The sequence below is a fragment of the Apium graveolens genome, chromosome 6 (assembly GCF_009905375.1).
Source record: "Apium graveolens cultivar Ventura chromosome 6, ASM990537v1, whole genome shotgun sequence".
NCBI lineage: Eukaryota > Viridiplantae > Streptophyta > Magnoliopsida > Apiales > Apiaceae > Apium > Apium graveolens.
The window spans coordinates 93,630,360-93,654,607 of record NC_133652.1 but is presented as its reverse complement, the minus strand read 5'-3'; the positions used below and the strand labels follow the sequence as shown (position 1 = coordinate 93,654,607).

Here is a 24,248-nt window from a genome sequence, read left to right as displayed (position 1 = left end):
AAGCCTCCATTGCTACTCACACTGTTGTCTTATCAGAAGATACTGATTCTTTAAGTTCTGATGCTGCAAATGTTGGAGATACTGGTGAAGCTGCTACAACTGTAGATGCTGATGAAGCAGGTCCTTCAGGACATACTCCTCCACCGACTCTTCCTAAGTCTGAACTGGTAAAGGAGTTTGTTATCAGGGATGCACCAGGGCCTTGGAGTGAAACTCCTGCAGGTCAGGAGTGGACTAAGGAATGGAACTCAGTTTCATGTGTTCCAAATGCTTTACATCTTGCTGAGCACTTGACTAAAGCTGATGAAATGTTAAATTCTGATGATTTTAAAACCCAGCTTAGAGTCACTGCATTGAGTATTAAACATCTACAAGGTCTTCATTCCAATACTCATGCAGAACTACACAAGATTCAGGAGAACTTTATCAAACAGGAACAAGTTTGGAAAATTGATAAGAAAAAGTTCTTTCAACCTACCATTGACAGGATTGCTAATATTGAGAAAACTCAAGAGAAACAACAAGCTCAGATTGATCAAATTCTGACAAATCAAGCTTCTCAGCAATCGCAACTTACTGAAATCCAGACCTCAGTGGAACTACTTATCTCTCTTTTATTACCTGTTGATGCCAAAAAGGGGGAGAAGGTAATTAAGTCCAAATGCAAAACCAACAAGACACTGCAAGGAAAGGATGATGGAAAAGATGACCAAGGAAACTCTGGAATGGGTAGTGGTCATAGTCAAGGTAGAAGGTTTACATCAAGACAAGCTAGTCACAGAACAAGTTCTGATACTGGGAAAAGAATAAGTTCTGCTGCTGATAAAAGGATAAGTTCTGATGAACTTCTAGATCTTGATGAGGAAATGTCAAGACAGTTATTTCTTCAAGAAAATCCAGGGATGGACTTGGAAAGTTTAAAGGAAGAAGAAGCCAGACTTAAATCAGAGAAAGTCACATCTAAATCTGAAGCTTCTGGTAAAAAGTTACTTCTAAAACTTAAAGGCATTGTGATCAAAGAAAGGACACATACTGAAGCAACATTGGCTAGATCACAACCACAGATAGATCCAAGATCCAAGGGTAAAGAAAAGGTTGGTGAACCTATCAAGGCTTATGTACCTCCTGAGGAAGAAGAAATTACTGATGGAAAAGATGATCTTGCTCTGACTTCAAGAAAAGTTCTTAAAACAACCTCTGACAAGGCTCAAGTTGTTCAGAGTCAAGAAATTGTAAGTTCTGATATTCAGAAGAAGCAAGTAACCTCTGACAGAGCTCAAGTTAACTTGATATCAGAATATAGATCAAAGACACTCCTACCAGGATTCACTAAAGCAAAACAGACTCAATCTTTGAAGACTACTGCAAGTGGTTTTGAAGCAAGAGTAGTTACTGGAAAGGAAGCTAGAGATAAAACTGGATTGGGAAGTGCTGATGAAAGAAGAGTACACAACACTACCAATGATCCAACTTCCTTGAGTGAACCAGGTATTGGAGCAACTCCTAAGAGATTGAATCAACTGGAATCTGTACAGATGGTTTACCATACCTACTTGAAAGAATACATCATGTTGTATTTCATGACAGATGGTAGGGTTTATCATATAAGACAAAATGCCATTCCTTTGAAGTATTTTGAAGAATTGGAGCATGTACTTTTCTTACTTCAAGTGGATGACAGAATAACAGAGACTGCTGCAAACTACTTAAAAGAACAGATTCAGAGACAGAAAAGGCTTTATTCTGTTAAGTCTGACAGCATATATGTTCCAAAGTACAGAGATCACAATGGTGATATTGTTGATATGAAGTCTAATACTGCACAGATCAGAACGTATCTTGGTATTAAGGGACTTGAATTCAATCTTGAGTCTGACAAAGCTTATGTCATAAGACTAGATCAGGAGTTAAGAAAAGCAAAGATTAATGATCTCAGAGCTGCAATCTTTCAAACTGGTGAAGATACTGCAGAGCTTAAAGGTGTTAAAAGGATAATGATTTATGAACTAAGATATGCTGAGAAATGTTTGTTGAAGAACTATCTCAGAACAACTCCTGACATCAGAGAGATCAGAAAATGAAGAAGCCAAGTCGAAGATCTACAACTGCTTAAATTCTGATATTTATACAGATTGAAGTTGTTATCAGAAGTTGAAATTGGTAAAAACTTTAAGGACTGTAAGTTGTAGTTATCTAGTCTATTTCTCATGCATTTGTACTTAATGTTTTTGACATCATCAAATATCTGTTAAACTTGTATATTTTGTTAATTTACAAGTTGGGGGGAGATTGTTAGATATATTTGATAATGTCATGGCTAATATGTTTTATGTTTAGCTTTCAGATCTTACATGAACAGGATAAATCAGTACTTAACTGTTGATCAGTACTTATACTGGAAGTCAGGACTTAAGGATATCAGTACTTATATTATCAGGAGATAATCATCAGAAGATAGATATCAGAACTTAAGTGCTGAAGGACAATCAGATAAGGACAGTAGCTGATTAAAGGAAAGAAGATCGAGATAAACATAAGAAGAGATATGCATGAAGAAGGAATTCCGTGAAGAATGGAATACTTGGAAGAAAAGATATCCGATTGATATATTTTAGGAAGCAGAATTATATTCCATATCAATTAGCGATTATCTTGTAACTGTGTAGTATATAAACACAGACATAGGGTTTACACTATAAGTGTTATCATTATTAGAAAAGATTATTCATTGTAATACTAGCAGCTCTCGTGATATTTGTTCATCACTGAGAGGTAACAGTTCCATACTGTAACAGAGTTTATTGTTTCAATAAAGTTTATTTTCTGTTACTTAAGTTCTTAAAGTTCGATTTAAGTGTACTATACACTGTATTCACCCCCTCTACAGTGTGTGTGTGTGACCTAACAATCATGTTTATAGATGCAAATATTCACATTGTTCATATTTCCTATATCATTATGCATCCTGTACATCACTATAGAATCATCAATTCCAAGTCCTGTGTCTGATACAAAATCAGACTAGCCTTTCCCAAATCTACAATGGCCTCCAACCCTCTCCACCTCACATTTCCATTCCTTAGTGGTGAACCTCAGACTGACAGAGTTTTCATGTTTGAATTTTTTGTAGAAATTCTCTGTTCCTGACTTCATTGTCTGTCATATATGCAAAAATTTGTTCAGGTATCCAGCATATACACATTGGTATTAAAGTATGAATGCGACCTGATATGGAAAATAATTGCAAATAAATCTTACCAGATCAATCCCATCACCTTGCAAGTCTGCACTATTTACGCTAATACGGTAAGCTTTAGTTTTGTTCAGGAAACCATCATAAATTAACATAGCAACAGATTTCTGAAACTGAATGTTTTCATAGACAACCATAAATTCTTCGTCTTTCCATTCTGGTTTATTTAACATCCACTCATTTGGTTCTATCATCGGGTAGTTTATCTCAATTGCCGCTTCCTTATATATCTTGACATTAAAGACCCCATCTCCATGATAATCAAATAAAACAAGATTATATATCGTAATTCCATAAAACTCCATGAAGCGAGCAAGACCACATATTTTTCCGATTTCTGAATCATATCGAGCACGCCATTTATGTGTTTTACAATATATCTTCAAGCCAGTTGGAATTCTTCCACCACAAACACTTTTAAATCCTCTGGCACTCTCTGATCAAGTACCATTAAATCAAATACATTTAAAAATAAACATAAATTTGACACTATATAAATTAACGCTGTAAAATATATACTTACAAAGTGCCCGAAATCAGAGACTTCTAAATTTGCTGCCAGAAAGCTACATATACTCTCTTCATTATCTGTACAGTTGGTATTTTGTTAATGTACCTAAATAAATGCAGTAGATACATTCTAGGTTAAATTTTTACCTAAATTGAATTTGACATTCTTTGCTCTAGAACTGGATCTTTTCTTCATCTGTAATTACATAATAAATTTGTTCCAATCAATATAAAGCACGTTATTTTACTTAGATATTACATGCATGAGATACAAATCAAAGATTTTACAAGAACATTACATGTATAGGATACAAAACTTGAGAATTACATGAATTTGAGCAAGTAATGTTCTTAAATTATATATAACATTAATCGATTAAGTTAAGGTGTGTATACTTTAAAACTCTATCAATCAAGTAATATAATCTCAAGTTCTAACACTGATTCATTGTTCTATTGCATATATATACTGTATGAAAGCAAGATAAACTATAGACAAAGAATCGATTTTTTATTCCACCGAGAGTGCTGTCTCCTTAGTGAAAAAAAGTTACTTTTTGCTTGAAGAAGTTGAGAATCCCAAAGTCACGGTAGTTTTCTTACATGTGCTTCTTTTAAGACAGGACTTTGATTTTATATGGGTTTCTTTTAAGACAAGAGTTTAACATATCCGAAAGTCAACTTATTTGGGTTGTTTAGGTTTTTTAATTCTTTTGATATTTTCTCCTTTTTAATAATTTTTAAAAAAATGATTTTTACAAAATAGTGTTATATATTATGTTTTAATATAAGTGAGTTTTTGTATTATTTTGATTTTAAAATAAAATATTGCAATAAATTGTATGTTATGTAATATTTACTGGATTTTTTTAAAAAGTGTTTAATTAAAAAAAATATTTACTCAGTTTTGTTGTACACATTATTAAAATATTAACTACTAAAAACGTAAAAGAGAAATGTTAATATATGAGAGAAAGAAAACTAAAATAAAATACTGACATTTAACGTTAAACTATAATATCAGTTTATATTTCAAAATAAACGGAACCTAAATAACTGTAATAAATAAATTAAATAAAACTAGAAGATAACCGTTTATGTTATAAAAATTACAAACTTCGATAAAAAAATTCAAAATTTAAAAAAATTGGAGCGCGCGTAGGCGCGGGCAAAAAGTCCCTAGTGATACATAAAAGTACGTAAAAGTAAGCGGGACATTACCTCGTCCCATGGTTTTCTTCTCGTAAGAGCCATCTTTTTCCTTTGATTCTTAATATCTTCGGGCAAAAAACTCACACTAAATTGTCACATTTAAGATTTAGCCGCGACCTTACTTTTTAATTACAATTAACACCAGACACAACAATTACTCGCTACTTGTTTTTCACTCTTCTCTTCAGCTATCAACCCTTGTATAAATCAAAAAACATGAAAATATAACATCTCAAAATATTAAGAATAAATCTTAGAAAAGGTACATAGAGACACCTTTCGGTCTCATTTGCAATATCAAGTACCTCTGATTTATTTGGGTATCAAGCACTTTGATAGTAATCTTTGTTATTTAAATCTTCAAGCGAAACCTGTCAAAAAAATCTGCAACAATAAAAAATCTTAAAACATAAACAAACTTACAAATCCCCCTTGCATTCTTTAATTCCCGTACAAAAACAGAAGTTCCAAGCAATACGTTTTATTTTTGGAGCCAAAAGCTTATATAAAAAAGGCTTATCCAATATTTTTTATGCTTTTAATATCGTCACGTCAGCACCAGCAAGGCTAACAATCACAAAGAATGTTAACTCTATTTTCATAAAAATTAAAAAAAAAAAAATGAACGATTTCAACACAATTTTTCACTCAGGTAGTCACGTAGAGTAATCACGTACAGTAAAAAATATAAATTATAATATTAAAAAAGAATGAATGTACGAATATTCAAATTTCGAAGTACATGAATAAAAACGGCAGATGAAGAACGTGAATTAAAACACACTAATAAAACATAAAAATGAAAGATGGTTCGGCTGTTTCCGTCTTCCGAAATTGTTACACGAAATTCATGTCCCTAGCTTAGTTCATCGCAGTATATAAAATAGGATGAACGTGAATCCATAAAGCTTTACAGGTGTTATAATCTTCATCAACAATATGTATTTCATATTAATTCAAATTCTTTTTCTCTATAAATTTGAACTCTTCTCCTCTACAAATTAGAACACCAATTCTAATTCTAACATGTTAAAGGATATTTTATATGTTCTAGTATTTAAAATTTTAAAACTCTAAGAAATTAGAAAAATAGATTGAAATAATTTTAGAGCGTGACCTAACCTCCCGCGTATCCTTCTTTATATATATACTAGTCGAAAGAGTCGCGCTGCATAGCGGCCCTAATTAAACATTCTTAAAAATTTCATATAAAATTATTTAAGAAAAACATGAACAATTATCAAAAAAAAACTATTCATAGTTACTGTCCATTTTGTGTCACGCTTTATAAGCCGAATCATGTTATAATTTACATAACAAAACAAAATGGCGTACATGTTTCTTATGATACAATTTATATCACGATTTCATAAGTCAATAATAATCGTATAATTATGATATTTTGTTAGGTCGACGCCTGTTGAAATTGAAAAACTAATTTGATAAATTCTAATATAAACTAATCTTATAATTTAAATGAAAATTAGTTTGAGCCGCTCTCCCTAAATCACAATACTAATAAAAATTTAACATGATTTAAATAAAATTAGTTTGGGCCGCCCTCCCGTCAAACAAAATGATAATGAAAATATTATTAAAATTTAGATAAGATTTTTTTTTGTGTTTTATTCTCGTTAAATATAATACTAAAAAAAATATTATAATTTAAATAAAAATTAGTTTGATCCGCCCTGACGTCAAACAAAATACTAATAAAAAAAATTATAGTTTAAATAAAATTTAGTTTGAGTCGTCCTCCCGTCAAATACAATACTAAAACAATATTGTTTTGGATATCTTTATATAGCTGCCAACGTCTTGTAAAATTAAAATACAAAAGAGGATTACAATAAACAATCAATTGTAAAGATTTGTATGTGAAGAATCTATGGACACTTTTAACTCCAATGACCATAACTATGGGTCTTTCCACGCTATCTTGCATGCAGAAAATTAAAATAATTGAAATTTAAATAAAATTTAGTTTCATCCGTCCTTCCGTCAAACACAATATTAATAATAAATTATTATAATTTAAACAAAAATATTTAAATATTGGAAAAACAGAACACTGTATAAAGCACAACCGGCACAACCGGTCCTAGTATATCTAAGGCTCTGTTTGGGATTTCTGTTAAAAATTGTTGTACTGTTAGAAAAAGTGCTGCTGAAAAAAGTGCTGTTGTAAAAATCAGATGACTGTTTGGTAATTTTTTTGATACGTATATGTGTTGATGCAAAAAATTAAAAATAAGGATAATTTTGGTAAGGTTTGATGGTAAAATCAGCATCTGCTTCCCGCAGCAGCTGAATAGCAGCTTTTTCTAAAAATATGGGAGACTTACTTTCTCTAACAGCAGCTTTTAGGCCAAAAACACTTTTCCGAAAAGCAGCTTTTAAATTTTACCAAACAGTTTTTTAACTGCTTTTCAGCAAAAAGGTACTATAACAATACCAAACACACCTTAAATCAGTCTTGCACCTAAATGCAAATCATAAAATAATTGTGCACATTGGTTTGTTTTTTCTAAGATAGTTTAATGTTTTGTACATGCATCAAATAATAAATTATTCAAAAATATATAATTAAAAACGCAGTCCAATTACCTCATCACCAAGCATGATTACGAAGCAGAAGTACTTGATTCATACTTCACAGAGTGTAGACCAACTCAATTTGAAGCCTCCAAAAGAAAAAATATATTCTCTAAACAGGTTCCAGCGTTATTCAAACATCCATTAGAATAAAAATTATTATGTTGAAACTTACAAACAAAAATTATTATCTCGAAACTTACAAACAATATAATTGAAGAATATATGCAACACTACAACATCACGTTTCAATCTATAAAACATTAATTATTTAAAGTATTGGAACAGATTTGCTTCGGAACATCTGCCATGCTTGATATAAAAAAAACATATACCATGCTAAGCAATATAATTTTTTTACAAAAACCATGCCAGGCGATATGAGAAAGTACAAAATTGAGCCCGTTTGATTTGTTTATATAAATCTACCTGCGATGATTTAGCATTTCGATTGATAGAATATCGTAGACCATTCTTTACACAAATTTAGATGTTTTTTCTATTTCAAATATATAATTTAATTATTTTTCACCTTAAATTTAGGACCTTAGAAGGGAATTTTATTTTTAATATTTAAATTAGAGAAACTCTAAAAAAATAAATAAATATGATTCGAGCATTAATAAATTCTAAATTATATTAATTTCAAAATATTTATTATCTTACCTATTAATTCGAAATAATTTGATTAAATTAATTCTAAATAGGATTGATTTCTAAATATGTATAATCTTCCCTATTAATTCAAATATATAAAAGAAATTTAATTTTATTGAATTAAAATTGTGGAACTCTAAAAAATAGATAAATATTTCTTAAGCGATTTAAATTAAAAATTAGGAGCTCTATAAAAAAAGATAAATATGATTGAAACGATTCTAGAGCTGACAGGGGTTTTCCTTTATATATATTAAGATTAAGACTAGTCGACAAAGCCGCGCTGCGCAGCGACCCTAAAAAAATAATTTAAAAAAATTTCATATGAAAATTATCTAAGAAAAAACATAATCTATAATAAATAAAAAATTAATTATTTATAATTGTTAGCCATTTTGTGTCACAATTTTTTAGGCTGACACTCGTTAACAAAATTGCGTACATATTTTTTCATGATACCGGTTTATATCACGTTTTCTTAAGTCGATAATAACTGTATTAAATTTGATACTTTATTAACCCGACACATGTTGTAATGAAAAAAGACTGATTAAATAAATTCTCATATAAACAAATATTATAATATAGATAGAAATTAGTTTGAACCGCTCTCATGTCAAACACAATATCAATAAAAAAAATTCTTGTGATTGAGATAAATTAGTTTAGCCGCCCTCCCGTGAAACACAATATTAATAAAAAATTTATTAAAAATTATATAAGATTTCTATCCGTCAAACCCAAGACTAATAAACAAATATTATAATTTAAATAAAATTAGTTTGATCCGCCTCCTATCAAACACAATATTAATAAAAAAAATATTATAATTTAGATAAAATTTAGTTTAAATCGTTTTTCCATCAACTATGATATATTTGTGAATAAAAATAAAAATAGTTGTAAACAGATTATATTTGTGAATAAAAATCAACATACTCACCAGGATGGGAAGAGGACACACTAAAAAAACTTGAAACTGCAAATCAAATTAAAAAAGCGGGTTGCATATCGCGAATTCCTAAGCAATCTATTCTGGCTATTAGTATCATAAATATCTAGACTACTCACAAGAACGTGAAGAATAAGCACAAAAAGTTTACAAACTTAACAAAGTAAAGAAAATTAGAAAATAAGATGTGAATCGCAATAAATTAACATGTAGAAATTAACCCTAAAAATGTACGAACCTCAATTATCATACTCATAATTTCATTATATAGTTGGCTTGATTGGATTTACACGAATAAAAATTAAATTTAACATTCACATATAAAGCGAGGATACATGAATAGACGGATGAGATACGGTTTAGGTATATATCGAACAAAAGAGAGTCATGTATAGTCCCAAAGTAATATAAATTCACGGTTCCCTTCTATAATATAAATAATAATTACAATTATTAGAACTTGATTAGATTAGTAATTTTAAAATCTTTTCTATTTTGAATATGTAAAGGACCCCAAAAAGGTTTTAATTTTTAGTATTTAAATTATAGGAGATCTTAAAAAAAATAAAAAGTTGAATTTTAAATATTTATTAAATTCCCTATAATTTGAATGTATATACTTCTTTGTATGATATTATCTTCCTTATTAATTCAAATAAACGAATTATAAATAGAATTGACTTCTAAATATGTATCACATTCCCTGTTACTTCGAATGTATGTAAGGAAATTTAATTTTATTGAATTAAAATAGAGAAGCTCTAGAAAAAATGATAAATATGATTGAAACGATTTTAGAGCTCCTGAGTGTTTTCCTAAAATATGTACTTGGATTTTATTTTCTAAATTATAGGACATAGATAAGGAAGTTCTAACTTTTTAGTGAACTTCAAATTCAAATAGGAAATTACGATTTAAGTTATTTGAGAAAAAGGTAAAAAAAATTCTAAATAAATTTTAAATAGGATTGACTTCTAAATATTTAATATATTTCCTATTAATTCGAATTGATTAAGATAAGATAAATATATATTGACGATTCTTTTTGTTTATTTATTCATTCATTCATAAATTGACATAACCAATTAATTTAGACAAAAACGTACTTTGCGTGCCTCAAATTTGCCTAATCCGCCCCTTAAATGCTAATTTTTAGAAAATATAGAAAATATCACAGTTTAAACTTAATATTTATGTATCGCGATCAAGAACCAGCTAACGGTGTGAGGGTAAAATGGTTCAAAAATTGGTTTTGAAAATTTATTTGGATTTAAACCGATCAAAGGGTGGGTGTTGAAGAAGGTGACATGTCATAGAACATTATACCGGAATCTGGGTATCTGGGCAAACCAGATTCCGGTCAACGGAAAAACAATTTGACAAACTCTAATTTACTTAAAAATTAGTTTGTTTTCAAAGCTTTTCAGCTCAAAAACTCCCAATAACACTATGGCAATTCGAAATTATCATCAATAACAACAAACGTTCAACGATTCATCATCTTTGACGAAGAATCAAACATAAATTCAAAAAGAATTGAAAATATCAAAGTCAAAGTAATACTTAACAAAACTCATTATGTATCATCTAATAACTATTAACGAAGCTAACAACGAAGACTATTGATAATGATTCTAGCCAAATATTTGAACACCGACAAAAAAAAATACGAAATCGAAAAGTAAAAACTAGCAACCAAACCTAAGAATAAAAATAGATACCTGGTATTTAAGTATCAATTTGACTAGTCATATGCACAATATAAAGTTTAATACACAATCAAACCCTAAATAAAATATTTTCCCCCGATTTAAATTTTATCAATATTATATTTTTAATTAACGTACTGGTCCTTGACAGTGATATAATTTTTTTTAATTAAATTTAAACTGCAGTATTTTAAGTGATACTTTTTAAATGTTACTTTAAGTGGTAAATTTTCCAAATTTTAGGTCCACAAAATACACTGTTGTCATTAATTTATTTGCTTATCCGTTCTGTTAAAAAAGATATAAAAGTATATATGTTGGGTGTAGTACGATATTTAACATTCGTTTTTTTTCTTGAAACTGTACTTTACATATGTTTACTTGAAAAAAATTATACGGAACAAAACAAAGTAGAAAAAAATAGGAGCATCTTTGATTCCTCCTTCCTTTAGTAGAGAAAATGCATGTAGGTGATAGAATGAAAATGGCCTATTTGAAATAAATTATGTCCGATGACGCTTAGTTCCTCGCTTATTCTTGTTTTTAAGACACTGCAAAATATCACAAAAAAAATAAAAAAAACATTCATTTAGAATAACATATTAAAATAAAAAACTCAAACACAATTGTATGTAAATCACATCCATTTATTGCCATTCAAGTAAGGCTAAGAAGGGAGCTGAACTTGTCATCTTGTCAACAAAATTCAAGTGCAGCTTCTCAAAAGGCTAAGAAGGGACCTGAACTATCATTATACTTGTGTTACCAAAAATTAGTTGCTCAGTATTTACATTCTTAAACCCTAAAACAAAACAGTCTCAAAGGGCATGTTACAACTCAATCCACTCGATTTCTACTCAAGGGCCTCGTGTTACATTCTCTACTACATGACTCCTATGTTATGTACAAAGCTTAGTTCCCTTTCTGTTCTGTTTTAGTTCAATATGTTACACTCTGCTGGTTGTACGATTATCCGTGTGGTTAGTCGCCGTCAACTTGGAGTTTGAACAGGTGTGGCGAGTTATTCTTTGTATCCATTTCGATATCAAAATGGCTTTCCTCCAATGAAAGAAATATCTGGCTTCCCTGAATCCGTCATTCTATGAGAGGGCCAGGCCAGTCGCATTTTCACCAAGCTTGTGCGTTTGATCTTCAACCTTCGCGCTTTAACTACATTCAATGTCCAGTAAATTATTATAAAGGAATGCAGTTTCGTCTTGTCAATGGAACTGGAAGGGAGATTCAAGCGAATGTACTCCTATTTAAACTTTATAACTAATCTAGTATCTCCAAATACTTGAAATCATGACATTCCAGAAACTAGCACTATACTTTCACCAATCACCGCCTTTACTTAAAAAAATTGTTACATAGTTGGGACATTTGGGGCAGAGAACTTTATAGCCTAGCCCTTTCAATTTTAAATCTAGCTTATCTTAATTATTATTATCATTACTATTTTGGTGTAGCAAATTTCAGATAACCGACTGCAAAGTATAGTGTTCTAGCTCATCACCGGTACCATTACAATACTTTCAAATTGCAACATTTCAGTACAAAAGATATTTTTTGAAAGAACACCCGCTACAGTTGATTTGTAATATCTTGTGTGTAATCCCTGTTCTCATCCATTTCTTAACATTCTCCTAAATCTACATCAGCACAACATGCCGTGGGTTCGTAATTGGTTCCCTCTTCACATGTTTGGTTTGATTTAGACGCAAAAACACTAATGGAAGTTTAACTATTTTATCTTTAACATTATTGCCCTTAAACATCAGTTTTGGCAGAACTTTACGTTTTACGTCAACAACTTAAAATCCTATAGCAGATATCAGTTTTAACTCACCTTAGGATCAGTGAAGACGATCAGCTGTCTATTGGCAGTTGACACCACAAGATTCGTATGATCCTTATTCAGAGCCATAGCTGTAATGTCTTGACCTTCTTCAAGCTTCATTATATGTACCACCTGAAAGAGCAATTGCCAGAATGTGACATGCATTATAATTCATATACAAGGTTAATAAGACTAGAGTGGTTCCTAATGATGGAAAGAGACTATCGATTCTGAGACTCATACAGTGTGTTAAATTGTAGCAAATCTCTAGAGGTTTGAACCCCAGTTTTATCACCAATACTTAACAAAAAAATCTGAAGCCCACTAAAAAGGTTATTCAGTTCTTTTATCCAATATCATACCTTTAGCGTACAGAGATCAAAGATGGAAACAGAAGGCGTAGAAATGTTCAATTCATTTTCGTCATCACATACTCCAACATCCAAAGACGAGCTTAGACCAATTAGAGCACTCTGTCCATCAAAAGAAACCTCTATGCAACTAATGGTAGAGGAGGAAGGAAGTTCTACACTAGCAATCAGAATCCCATTAAGTGTATAGGTGCTGAGAGTATGAAGTAATTCATTCCAAGTTACAATGATCCCATTGGAGGAAAGGGATACCAGATCGGCCCTGACACCGTCTATCCGCCTGATCAGGCGGCCACTTTTCATCAAATGCACCAAAACATCAGATGAGTTGGAGCAGGACACTACAATGCCAAGATCCAAACTGATTGAACAGCAGTTTATTTCACAAAAATGACCCCGAAGAACACGTATAGGACCTTCAAAACAACATCTTCTGCTTTTATCCGCTAGGCTACTTGCAGTAGAGTTACTACTTGAGGGATTTTGCACCTCAGAGCCAGTGGAAAGCTCTGGCATACTACTGCTTGACCGAAGTGTGGATGACCGAAGTGTGGATGCGCGATGTACCCTCCACAGTAGTAATGTAGCATCACGAGATCCCGTTATAAGGTAATTGCCATCAGTTGATAAAGAAAGACAAGTAACAGGAGCAGAATGCCCTCTGGCTATTTCCATTGTCTTTGCATCATCTGATGATATAAGTCTGATACTGTTATCCACATGCCCACCTAGTAATAAGTTAAGCTATTCAATGTGAGAAATGAGGAGAACTGCTAGAGAAAAAGTAAATGGTAAGGTCCACAATGTTAAAACATGAACACCCGGCATGTTTTGTATTAATGCACAAATCAATTCATCTTTGCTGGCTAATATCATCTGTCCATTAATTAGTTCTGGACGAGCTCACACACACAGATATGAAAAACTTCAAAACTAAAAGAAAGATATTAATTACAGTAATGACAATCTTAACTATAAAACAAAAGCTCGAATCAGAAGGTTCGTCTGATTAATGAAGTAAACCATTTTCTTTTTTAGTTTATTTACATTTGTTCTTTGTACAAATTAATATTATTAAAGCTGTTTCCCGTCTGACGAAAATTAAACCATGATCTCATACTTTGATCTAAGAGTACAAACAGAGATTCTACAAACAAATTGATATTATATAGACAAAAAATAAAGGGATCACTATTAAAGCAAAATACATTACAAATGGCCACTTCTATTGGGTGTAATTTAATCTCTTCTGAAGGTCCATTGTTTTGAGTATCGCCCTAAATTTATAGACAAAAAAATCGTCCTAATCTATAGATTTGCAATCATGCCGATTGGAGTATTGGGTGATTATATGTATTTTAGCAGACAGTGTGTGCTTATGGATCATGTGCAACTTTTAAGCATACTAGCTTACATCTGCATGATCTACTTTAATATTATAAAATTCTCTGACTTAAATTTCAATTATTATATATAAATTTGATGAAAATCTAACGTGAATAATAAATTACAATTTAAGATATGTTTTAATATAAATAATACTACTTCAGTCCCATTAGATTGTTAACATTGTTCATATTTTTCCTCACAAAATTTGAACAATATTAACAATCCAATGGGGCGGAGGGAGTAGATTGTCATTTTAGTAGGGAATTAAATATGAAAACTTAGTTATCATATAGTTATAATCTTCTTCAAAAAATAAATTTATGAGAGTATTGAACTTCTAATTGAAATCAAATATAATACAATAATATGTGGTTGACGATATTTGAACCCTATTTCTTTATTTATAGTTTTAAATCTTTGGAATTAAAAATATAAATGTTTAATTTCAATATGTTGATGGGATTCAAACCTTAGATCTTTTATAGTATTTTAGATATTAAGGTATAAAAGTATTTATATTAGATCTAAGTATCTAATAGTTCTAATTTGTTAGTTAAAAAAATCTAAAAGTTGTTATTCTTTTGTTAGTTAACCAAAACTAACCAACTACAAAAGATCTCAAGTTTTCTTAGTATAAATAGATGATTTTATTTAAACAGCTGCCTGCTAGAGATGAATTAACCAAAAATTTAGAATTAAAGCCTGAAACACCATCCAGCCTCTTATATTTTCTAGTCAGCACCCTACTCACCTAATAAAAAAAATCTTTTGAGAATGCTTTAATACATCCCTAAGCCCATTCTTTGAAACACCTTAAGGTTTTGCCTAAGTTTGTCCTTTAACATGGTATTTATGACTACTAGAGTACTGAGTCAAAGCCTAGGATCTGATCAGTGCCACAAATATTTGGCTCAATGTGTAAAGTAATGGCACAAAGTAGCAGCCTTCAGATGCATCCAACTACCTGATTTAATGATGTTATTGCAGATGCAAGAATGGAGAGGCAAATGAATATCATATCTTTACTATAAACAAACGAAGTTTGATCAGTCTGATGAACTTTACCAGTAATAACTTCCATGTCACAAGTGATAGCAACTACATCTGAACTTCTAATCCCGGAAGCTGCAAATGTGAGTGCTTGAGGAAATTCCTGTTGCTCTGAACTAGAGCTGGTTGATTTCGTCAACATGCGCATAAGTGTTTTGGTAGATGTGTCTGAAGTGGCTTTTCCATGTTGAAAGAGGAAAGGTGTCCCCTGGTCATCAGGTGTGTTTGGCTGCCACTTGTGTTGTGCTATATGAGCTGATGGAGCATTAGTATCCACAATTATGAGAGAATCTGAGGAAGCATGTATACAAGAAGCAGGTAGATTGCAGCGCTCGGGGGAAGGAACTTTGTACGCTTGAACTTCAGAGGGGTTGCGAAAGATTGTCTACATCCACAAATTCAAATGATAACTATGTTCTGAGTTTTATTTTGTTACTCGTTCTACATGGGAAATAGCTAAAAAAAAGTTATATTGTATGTCGTATATCATTTTCATATGATTCGAGTCTAGTTTGCTAAAAAAGCAGCCAAATCAAATGTCATGTGAGCATGAGTATAAGATATGCAAATTAATAGGTGCAAGTCATGCACTTATATCGTTGGTTTTGACGCAGAAACCTGCCAAAAGCGGCCATAACTTTAAATGAAGGTGGTGAAATTAAGAAAATTTAGAAGTGTTCCTCTCATCCACACACTTCAGGACAATAAAACCGACACTTCACTATCTCTTTTTTACCAGAGCTATAAAATTAAAAAAAAAGTACATCTACTTGTAGTCTCACTTAACCAAGAACCCCGTATAGAGTACATTGACGGTTTTTTAGCCTGGGATTAGTGGAAGAAATAAGTATCATCAGAAGACAACATTCACAATGTAGCAGGACCAAAACTGTACATTAGAAAGAAAATTTTCCAGTCCAAAAATTTAGTCATATGTGCTGAATTATGAACCAATATAGCGTGAAAACACATATGTGAAAAAGTAATTTTAAGATGTATAATAATTGAGGAAGAAAGTATAAAGCCGCTTGCAGAGTAGTGCTAAAACAGAGCTGGCCAACTAAAAGTACTTTCTAAAGGATTTTACCTTATTTGTAATATCATGTTTATATACTATCAGTATCAGTATATAGTAATGCCCTTTTATGTTACATGTAAACATACAACAAGATCATCTCTACCTCATATTCCTACCAATGGCTACTAAGATTTCACTATTTAATGATTACACTGAATCAAAATCTCAAATCAGAGCATGGACATAAAAAGCAGGATCCAAAAGAAGAAATACCTGCAAATGAAGAACATCTGCCAGTGGCATTTTCTTCAAGTGAGGGACAGTTAGAAGTTGTGATGGTGTTTGTCCTATACAAGAAATTTGATTTTGTAGAGCACGTTGTTGCACCTTTGGAGATGTTAACATATAATAAGTTAAGTCAATAGAAAGTAAAAAAAATAAGATAATGTGGAAAAGGAAATTAAAACTTACAGGATCCGAAATTTTGTCAATATCCACAGTGCCTTCGTAGCTTGTGTAAAAGAATACATTATACGCTGACTCCGCGTGTTTTCCTCGTTGCTTATAGCTAAAATTATATGAAAGCATATAAAGCATATAACAATTACTAATTTCTTCACAGACAAACGGAAAAAAAAGAAGAAGATTTCACACCAGCCACTGATAAAGAGGAACTCCATCATACTAAACATAAATGTAAGAAAATGACAATCTTTGAGTGACAATACTTCACAAGCATTTCCAACACTTAAAGAGCTTACCCGAAAATAAGATCAACCCACTCGTGTAAATGTGCTGAGACATACTCACTCTCAAGAGCCTTCTGATGCTTGTAAATGAAATCAACTGCACTTTCAGCCCAAGCAGGAAGTCTAACAGAGTCTGACATGACAAGTGGGAATATTTGTTAGGGAATAGATCCTCCCCCTTGCCTTACTTCTTCATCTCAGTGCTTATCTCATATAAAAGCCCAAAAAACAGTACAAATAACAAGATTATAACTAAAGGCGGGGGGGGGGGGGGATTGAAAAACAAAAGTATTGTTTCTGACACTCAAAGGCATGCTTACCAATCTTTTCTCCCTGCTGCGTTGTTCCAAAGTTAACTGAGTTTTGATTGGTTAGGATCTCCGGCAGGTAAAATAGTTCCGGAACCTAATATAGAAAATTCAATTATCTCACATTGTTACAAAATACGCTGAAGTATGACTGTATGAGAACTCTGAGAAAACTGATATATACCAATTCCTTAACATCATTCATGTCCTCAAGAACTCTATTCCAAGTTGCAGATAAATCGGAAAACATTCTGTTTGCGTGATGGAATTTTCCACTATTTAATTTAATTGAGAGAGTACTAAAAGGCTCCACTCTGGTGAGGTAATATAACACCTGGAATATAAGAATTGCAATTTGTTATCAAACAAATATTGTGGAGAGACACAAAAACGAGGCAAACCATACAGAGCAGTGAGTGAGTGAGAGAGAGAGAGAGAGAGAGTGGTGGGATGTCTGATGTCATATGAAAAACGAGTAACATATTTCCTAAATTTCATCTATGTCCCTTAATGAGGAAATGAAGAGTTATAGGGGATATTTAATAGGGACTTCATGAAGAAAAATATTAATATAGGGAAGAAATTTCGTTATTTATTACCTAAAAAGGATGAAGAGTTCCACCCGCTCTATATTTAATGGAAATCTTAAAAATTTAAACAATATAGAATGTAGAAGTGTTTCAAAATCTTCACTAAACTACACAGAAATTGCAACTACTACAAAATACGTTTTAAATGTTCGTACACAGATAATAAACATGCAGGCATATGCTGATAATGAAGCATATGAGCATATTAAATAGTTGCAGTAGTGTCATAACTTGCAACACCTAAATTTTGCAATATGAATGAAAATAATGAGTAATTTAATGATAGGTTACATACTGCCTCAGCACTCAAATAATGTGAACCATAGTGAAACTTCGGGATGACTGGATCATTAAAACTGGAGTATCTCTCCTGGAACTTTTTCAGCCGGTCAGGCCTTAGCGCACCAACGGGCTGGATGTTAATAACACCCCGTATTAGTAAAAAATAATTCTTATTAAGGATTCGTACCAATTTTAAAATTATACCACCTTTGAAAGATCTCGATAAGAAGATGGACTCGAAAGATCCAATGTCTTTGAACTGTAATCCGAAAGTATCCATGGGAAAATGGGATACTGCACAAAAAAAGATCTTAGTAGTACAACAGGTAAAACATTTTGATAGCAGAGATATCACCGGGACAATTTTTTACTTGGGTGATGTCATTATAACTGCGCCCAGCTAATGTATTCAACTGCATTAGATATTCAAAATTGCTGATCTGCAATCAATGTGTTTGGATTGATTTAGTGGAAGGATAAAACAATAAAATGGAGATAAAAAAATTAACACATGAGATATATGTTATGCTGAACCTATTACGTACCTCCCACCTAGCCCAACGTTCCATGAGCTGGGTTCTCTTCAAAAGTTGATCAGGCTTCTGTATAAGGAATACAGTACATAACGAAAGAATAATGAAATAGTCAGCCACATGATTGCTAGAAGCAATGTGCTTAAAAGTCATGCTGCACAATTGCATACAAATGATGTGGAAGAAAGAGAAAAAGATTAAAAAGAATAAGACATCATTTCCTCCAAAATTAAAACTGCTGAAGGCTACTGCAAAGATCCTAAAACACAAAGCTCTGAATTATTGGGCGTGAACTGCATTAATGTGAAGCTACAGCATGATCTAATTTAGGTTGTAATGTTGATAGTAAGAAATTTAATAACCAAATCTACCACGAAATATAAATTAAAAAATATTATGCAGCTAAAGAATCATAAAAGCAGTTGTCCTGATATAAATTGACTAACAGTGCATACATAAATTAACATGTCATAAACCCAATTATGCAAGATTTCATTTTATATACAGAGGAAGTATTATTAACAAGGGCAATACGGTGGACATAAGTTTTAAAAGACCCTGAAGAGGTAAACCACTCTCAGACACATTACAAGACCCATAAAGGGTGATTAATCATGCAGTTGCCAACGTTCCTTCTATATCTTTGCGCACAAAATTAACGTCAAGCCATTCAGCTAACTCACACATTTTGCAAAGGCTGATTTACATATGTAGAAGAGAAAGGAAGAACCTGAGTAGTAAGAAAAATATTATTTAGGTGAGGTGGGCGTGCTTGGACAATAGCTTGGTATGCGTGTCGTCTTCCCTTGGTACTCTGTAGCAAGTACAGAGAAAGCAGATCAGATGGCAGTTCTCAACATGATTAGGTATACAGTCGTGAATTTATAAGGAGTTATACCCCCAAATCAATGAAGAAGTTTGACCGGTCACCCATGAACAACTCCAGTGCACTTTTTCTTAGTAAATATCTGTAATAACTTAAACAATGAGCCAACTACAGGAAGCAGACCCAGTCTGGGGGAAGTGTCAAAAAAACATTTCATGAAAATTTGATAAGTTTAAAATACGTAGACCAAGATATGTGAAGTACAAGATATCTGATCAGAAGAAGAAAATGATACAAGTATCAAGCTTTATCTCATCTCACCTTCTCCTATAAATCTGGCGAAGGGAAGATAACAACCAGCTCCAATCCTTTTCCCGAATTCTACTTTCAATAGAGCAGTCTGCTTTACAATCCACGGCACTGTCCACGGCTTTATCGACAACAAAATTTATTCGTTTTGTGGTAATCTGGAATCAAATAATTGTTCGATCAGCTAACAACCGTCGTTGTAATTCGTTGCAGGAAGAAATGTAGAATTGTTCAAACGAAAATGGATACGTTGTGCTAACAATTAAAGTAAGCTCTTAAAATCCTTTAACATTGCTTGTTTACTCACTTGCAGATTTCCTTTAATAACCTTTAATGGCCGGACCATTGAAGCTGGAAGCTCGTAAAGAATTCTTTCATCATGCTCACCAGGAACATGATCAGTTGCAACTATTGAAGGGGGTTCCACAAAGTCCTCTTCGCTAGTAATTTGAGGATCAGCAGTCATTGACTGTCTTACTTGCGCTTCCTCCTGACGTACTACACCTCCTTTACCTTTAAAATTAACAGCATCCTCCTCGTCATCGCCGTCGTCATAGTCTTCATCATCATCATCATCTTTTGCCTCTGTTACCATAGCTTCCGCCGCAACAACAGATGCTTTAGATGTACAAATGTCATTACTATGATCATGAGTAGATTCTACACTGCTGTTATTAATTGCAGTAGCATCACAATGCTCTGATCCACAGTAATGTCTCCTCAAACATCGCCTCATCCTCGAAGAACTTTCCGTGCAATCTAACCTCCAGAAAACCTGTTAATATGTAGCTAAAGTTTAAAATCTTGAACATCAGCAAAAAATCTAATTAAGAGTATGAAAAGTTTGAACATACACGCTCGTGGTTGCATAAATTGTCCCTAAATGGCCCAAAAAGACATCTCATCTCAATCATATAATGGAGGAGTTTGCGCCATGCACGTATGCCAGTACAGATACGATGCCGAACTATTATATCCATCTGTGTGCGTCTGTCAACCTGCATATAAATTATATCTGATACTAGGTATTCTCACTTATAAGGAAATTAAAGGTTTAGTAACTCCAGGAAAAAAGATACCTCAGATCTTTGCATGGTTCTAGCAAAGGCTAAACTGCCAACAAGAACAGCTATAAACTTATATGATAAAGCATTAAAATCTTTCCCATAGACAGACTTTGAATCAACTGACTGCAAGCATTCCATCCAGGCAGTTCCCATGGCTTCAGACACATTCCATCTGTTTACTCGTTCCATATCGCTTTTATTTCGTCGCTGTGCAGATGTAGCCATAGCTACAGCACTAAGACCTCGTCCTGAACCAATTTTTGAACTACGTTCAAGATCACGTGCAGCAGCCAAGGTAGCAGCTTTGGCAGCAGCTTTGTCCTTTGGAGTAACAGGTGGATGGTTAGGATCTTCCAGAGGCTTCTGGAAGCTTGAGAATGTGTGAAGTCTAGTGCCTGCTTTCCTCTCTAATAACGAGGAGTCACGCTTGAGATGTGCGAATGTTGCTGGTGCAGGGGTTTCTCCTCCACCAGCGCCAGCAGCAATCATTGCTAATGCCATTGCAGCAGGAGGTGATGCAAAAGCCGCAGCCCATCCAGGAGATATCATAGAAAGAGCAGCCTGATTGATAATTTAAACAAAGTAAAAAAATTTTGCTTAAACACAGATGGACATCGTCGGTCCACCTAATTTAAAGTAAGAAGTGAAAAATGCATGTCAATAAGAACCCCAAAAATTTATTGATATCTTAAGAGGTAGCTCAATAAAGCTGACAGTATCAACATCCTGACAGACACCAATAGTCAACCCAATAAAAAACAAATCTTCCATTCTCTTCAGCTGACCTGTGAGGCTTAGCTGATTTCATAGTGCACTATTTTAGCACTAAAGTGGAGGGAAATATAATTAAAACAATGCATATACAGAAGCATAAAAATATGATCTGTAATTTACTTCTTTACTTTCGGGATGTAAAAGTTGTTACCTCTATTGGGGAAACATCTGTAGCTAGTGCAGGATCATCAGCAGAGAAAGGATTTAAATCATCATTAGTCGCGAGATCAGGAATTCCTGCAAGTAGAGGTCGCCACTTTCTTAATGTAGCAACAAAAGGGGGCAAAATTGACTCCAGGTACTTCTTACGTAGAGGAGTTCTGTCTCTTCCTACGGCATGCCACACCTACAACATACACTCCTATGTAAGCAGCAGATAACAAAGATAGACTACTCTTAACACTATCAATATAGTCTCTTAGCCTATAATAGAAGACGATGACAAAATCGGGAATGTAAAGAAGCATAAACTACTAAAAAATTGAAGAAGCAAAGCTTCTACCGGACTAACCTCAGAATACATAACAGAACAAGTAACAAGCACTCGTTGTCTCTTGGACTCGGAAATCGTCATGTTCAGGATTGGTGAAAGCACACTGCAGACCAGTTAAGATTCAGTCGCCCTGGTATATGATAACATCATAAAGGTGCCATGCTAAACAACTAATGCAAAAACCATTTTATTAACTATATTACCCTGAAGAAAATGCAAAAACAAAATGTTTTTGGCATTGTTGCAATTAATATTCCTATTTACAATTTACACAGAGAGAAGCTCGTGCAGTTAAATAACTGTAATTTTCCTACCCTGGGGACCAAATTACAAATGGCTACGGTCTATGCTGTGTCTCCTAAATCTACAGAAAAAAGTGAAAAAATAAAAATATATAAAATCATAAATGACATCAGATATGTTCTTAACAGCATAAGAAGAGTTGACCTCAAGACCCCAAGCTTAACAATATTAGTTAGTTCTATATAAGTACAGTAAAGCTCAAATTTAACACTTGTGAACCTAGTGAACATCACAAACACACACACACATATGTATGTACCCAAATGAGTACACCTACATTCCAATATGCAAATGTAGCTTATTAAGATATCTCCGTGCTCTATATTATTATAAACTTTTAACATAGTTTTGTCTATTTGATGCTCGAAAATCACATCTGCATTGTATCAATTTTATAATATTCAACTTTTGAAGAAGTTGATTGTATGAAATTATGTTTTATGTTCTAATTATATGAAAATAGTATTCATAAAAAGCTCACTAGTATACCATCTTGGCACCTCTTTGGTAACCGTTAGTGTAATGGAACACTAAGGCTCTGTTTGAGAGTGCTATTGAAAACTGCTGTGCTGTGAGAAAAAGTGGTGCTGTCAGGAAAATTAGATAACTTTTTGGTAATTTTTTTAATTTATGCATATTTTGAGATATAATATATAAAAGGTTTGATGATGAAACTGATAGTTACTTTCTGCAAAAGCTGAAAACAGCCTTTTCCAAAAGTATGGGGGACATGTTTTTGCTAACAACAGTTTTTAGACTAAAAGCGGCTTTTCTAGACGGCAGTTTTTAGAATTTATCAAACACCTTTTTGACAGTTTTTGAGCAAAAAGCTGTTGTAACTGTCTGCAACAGCAATACCAAACGGAGCCTAAACCGCATGACCAAACCAATATGGGCACCAGCATAAGTAAACTATCCAGTGATCATACAAAAACATATTCAGTTCTGAACAACTGCAGCGTGCACCAAACACCATAGAATTCAAATGACAAATAACAAACGATAACGCTCATCTTAATTCATGTAGAGGTAATTGTTGGGATTTATTTTAATCTAAACATATATGTGTTTTATTTGTTTTGTGTTTGAATAAACCAACAGCTAAGTGTACGTTGGATTAGGAACTGGTCTTTAGGAAGTTGAGTGTGTTTAGGAGTGTAGTTGATGATGGACAGAAAAACCAGGGAATGTTCTCCTGGTTTGTAGGTTTCTAGTTCTCAATAGTTATATATGTAATCGTTTCTTTATGCAATAAAAGAGAAGAGAAGTTTTCCATTGCAGATAATTAAACTGTATTGTTTCTGCACTTTCACTTTAAAACCAACATCTGGTATCAGAGCAAAGATCATACGAGAAATTTGAGAGATGGAGACGAGTAAAAGCAAAGAGAGTTCTTTCAGTCTAAGCTGTCCAATGCTGACAAAATCAAATCACACTGTGTGGGCTCAAAAGATGAAA

General features: G+C 32.8%; 1 protein-coding gene across 1 annotated transcript in view; it reads right to left on the bottom strand.

Moving 5' to 3' along the window:
• Positions 1-11,611: 11,611 nt before the first annotated feature.
• Positions 11,612-24,248, bottom strand: part of LOC141663810 (BEACH domain-containing protein C2) — a 29,430-nt gene continuing 16,793 nt past the window's right edge. Inside the window, exons 12-32 of the mRNA XM_074469635.1 lie at positions 22,506-22,590; positions 22,146-22,340; positions 21,233-21,781; positions 21,008-21,151; positions 20,461-20,928; positions 20,166-20,311; positions 19,917-19,986; positions 19,749-19,832; positions 19,031-19,087; positions 18,857-18,925; positions 18,693-18,779; positions 18,499-18,615; positions 17,798-17,947; positions 17,626-17,710; positions 17,318-17,438; positions 17,028-17,124; positions 16,830-16,943; positions 15,554-15,923; positions 13,091-13,827; positions 12,738-12,860; positions 11,612-12,058 (exon numbers count right to left, since the gene is read on the bottom strand). Coding sequence (XP_074325736.1) covers positions 12,041-12,058; positions 12,738-12,860; positions 13,091-13,827; positions 15,554-15,923; positions 16,830-16,943; positions 17,028-17,124; positions 17,318-17,438; positions 17,626-17,710; positions 17,798-17,947; positions 18,499-18,615; positions 18,693-18,779; positions 18,857-18,925; positions 19,031-19,087; positions 19,749-19,832; positions 19,917-19,986; positions 20,166-20,311; positions 20,461-20,928; positions 21,008-21,151; positions 21,233-21,781; positions 22,146-22,340; positions 22,506-22,590 — 3,886 coding nt within the window. The 3' untranslated portion in view covers positions 11,612-12,040. The remainder of the gene's footprint in view (positions 12,059-12,737; positions 12,861-13,090; positions 13,828-15,553; positions 15,924-16,829; positions 16,944-17,027; positions 17,125-17,317; positions 17,439-17,625; positions 17,711-17,797; positions 17,948-18,498; positions 18,616-18,692; positions 18,780-18,856; positions 18,926-19,030; positions 19,088-19,748; positions 19,833-19,916; positions 19,987-20,165; positions 20,312-20,460; positions 20,929-21,007; positions 21,152-21,232; positions 21,782-22,145; positions 22,341-22,505; positions 22,591-24,248) is intronic.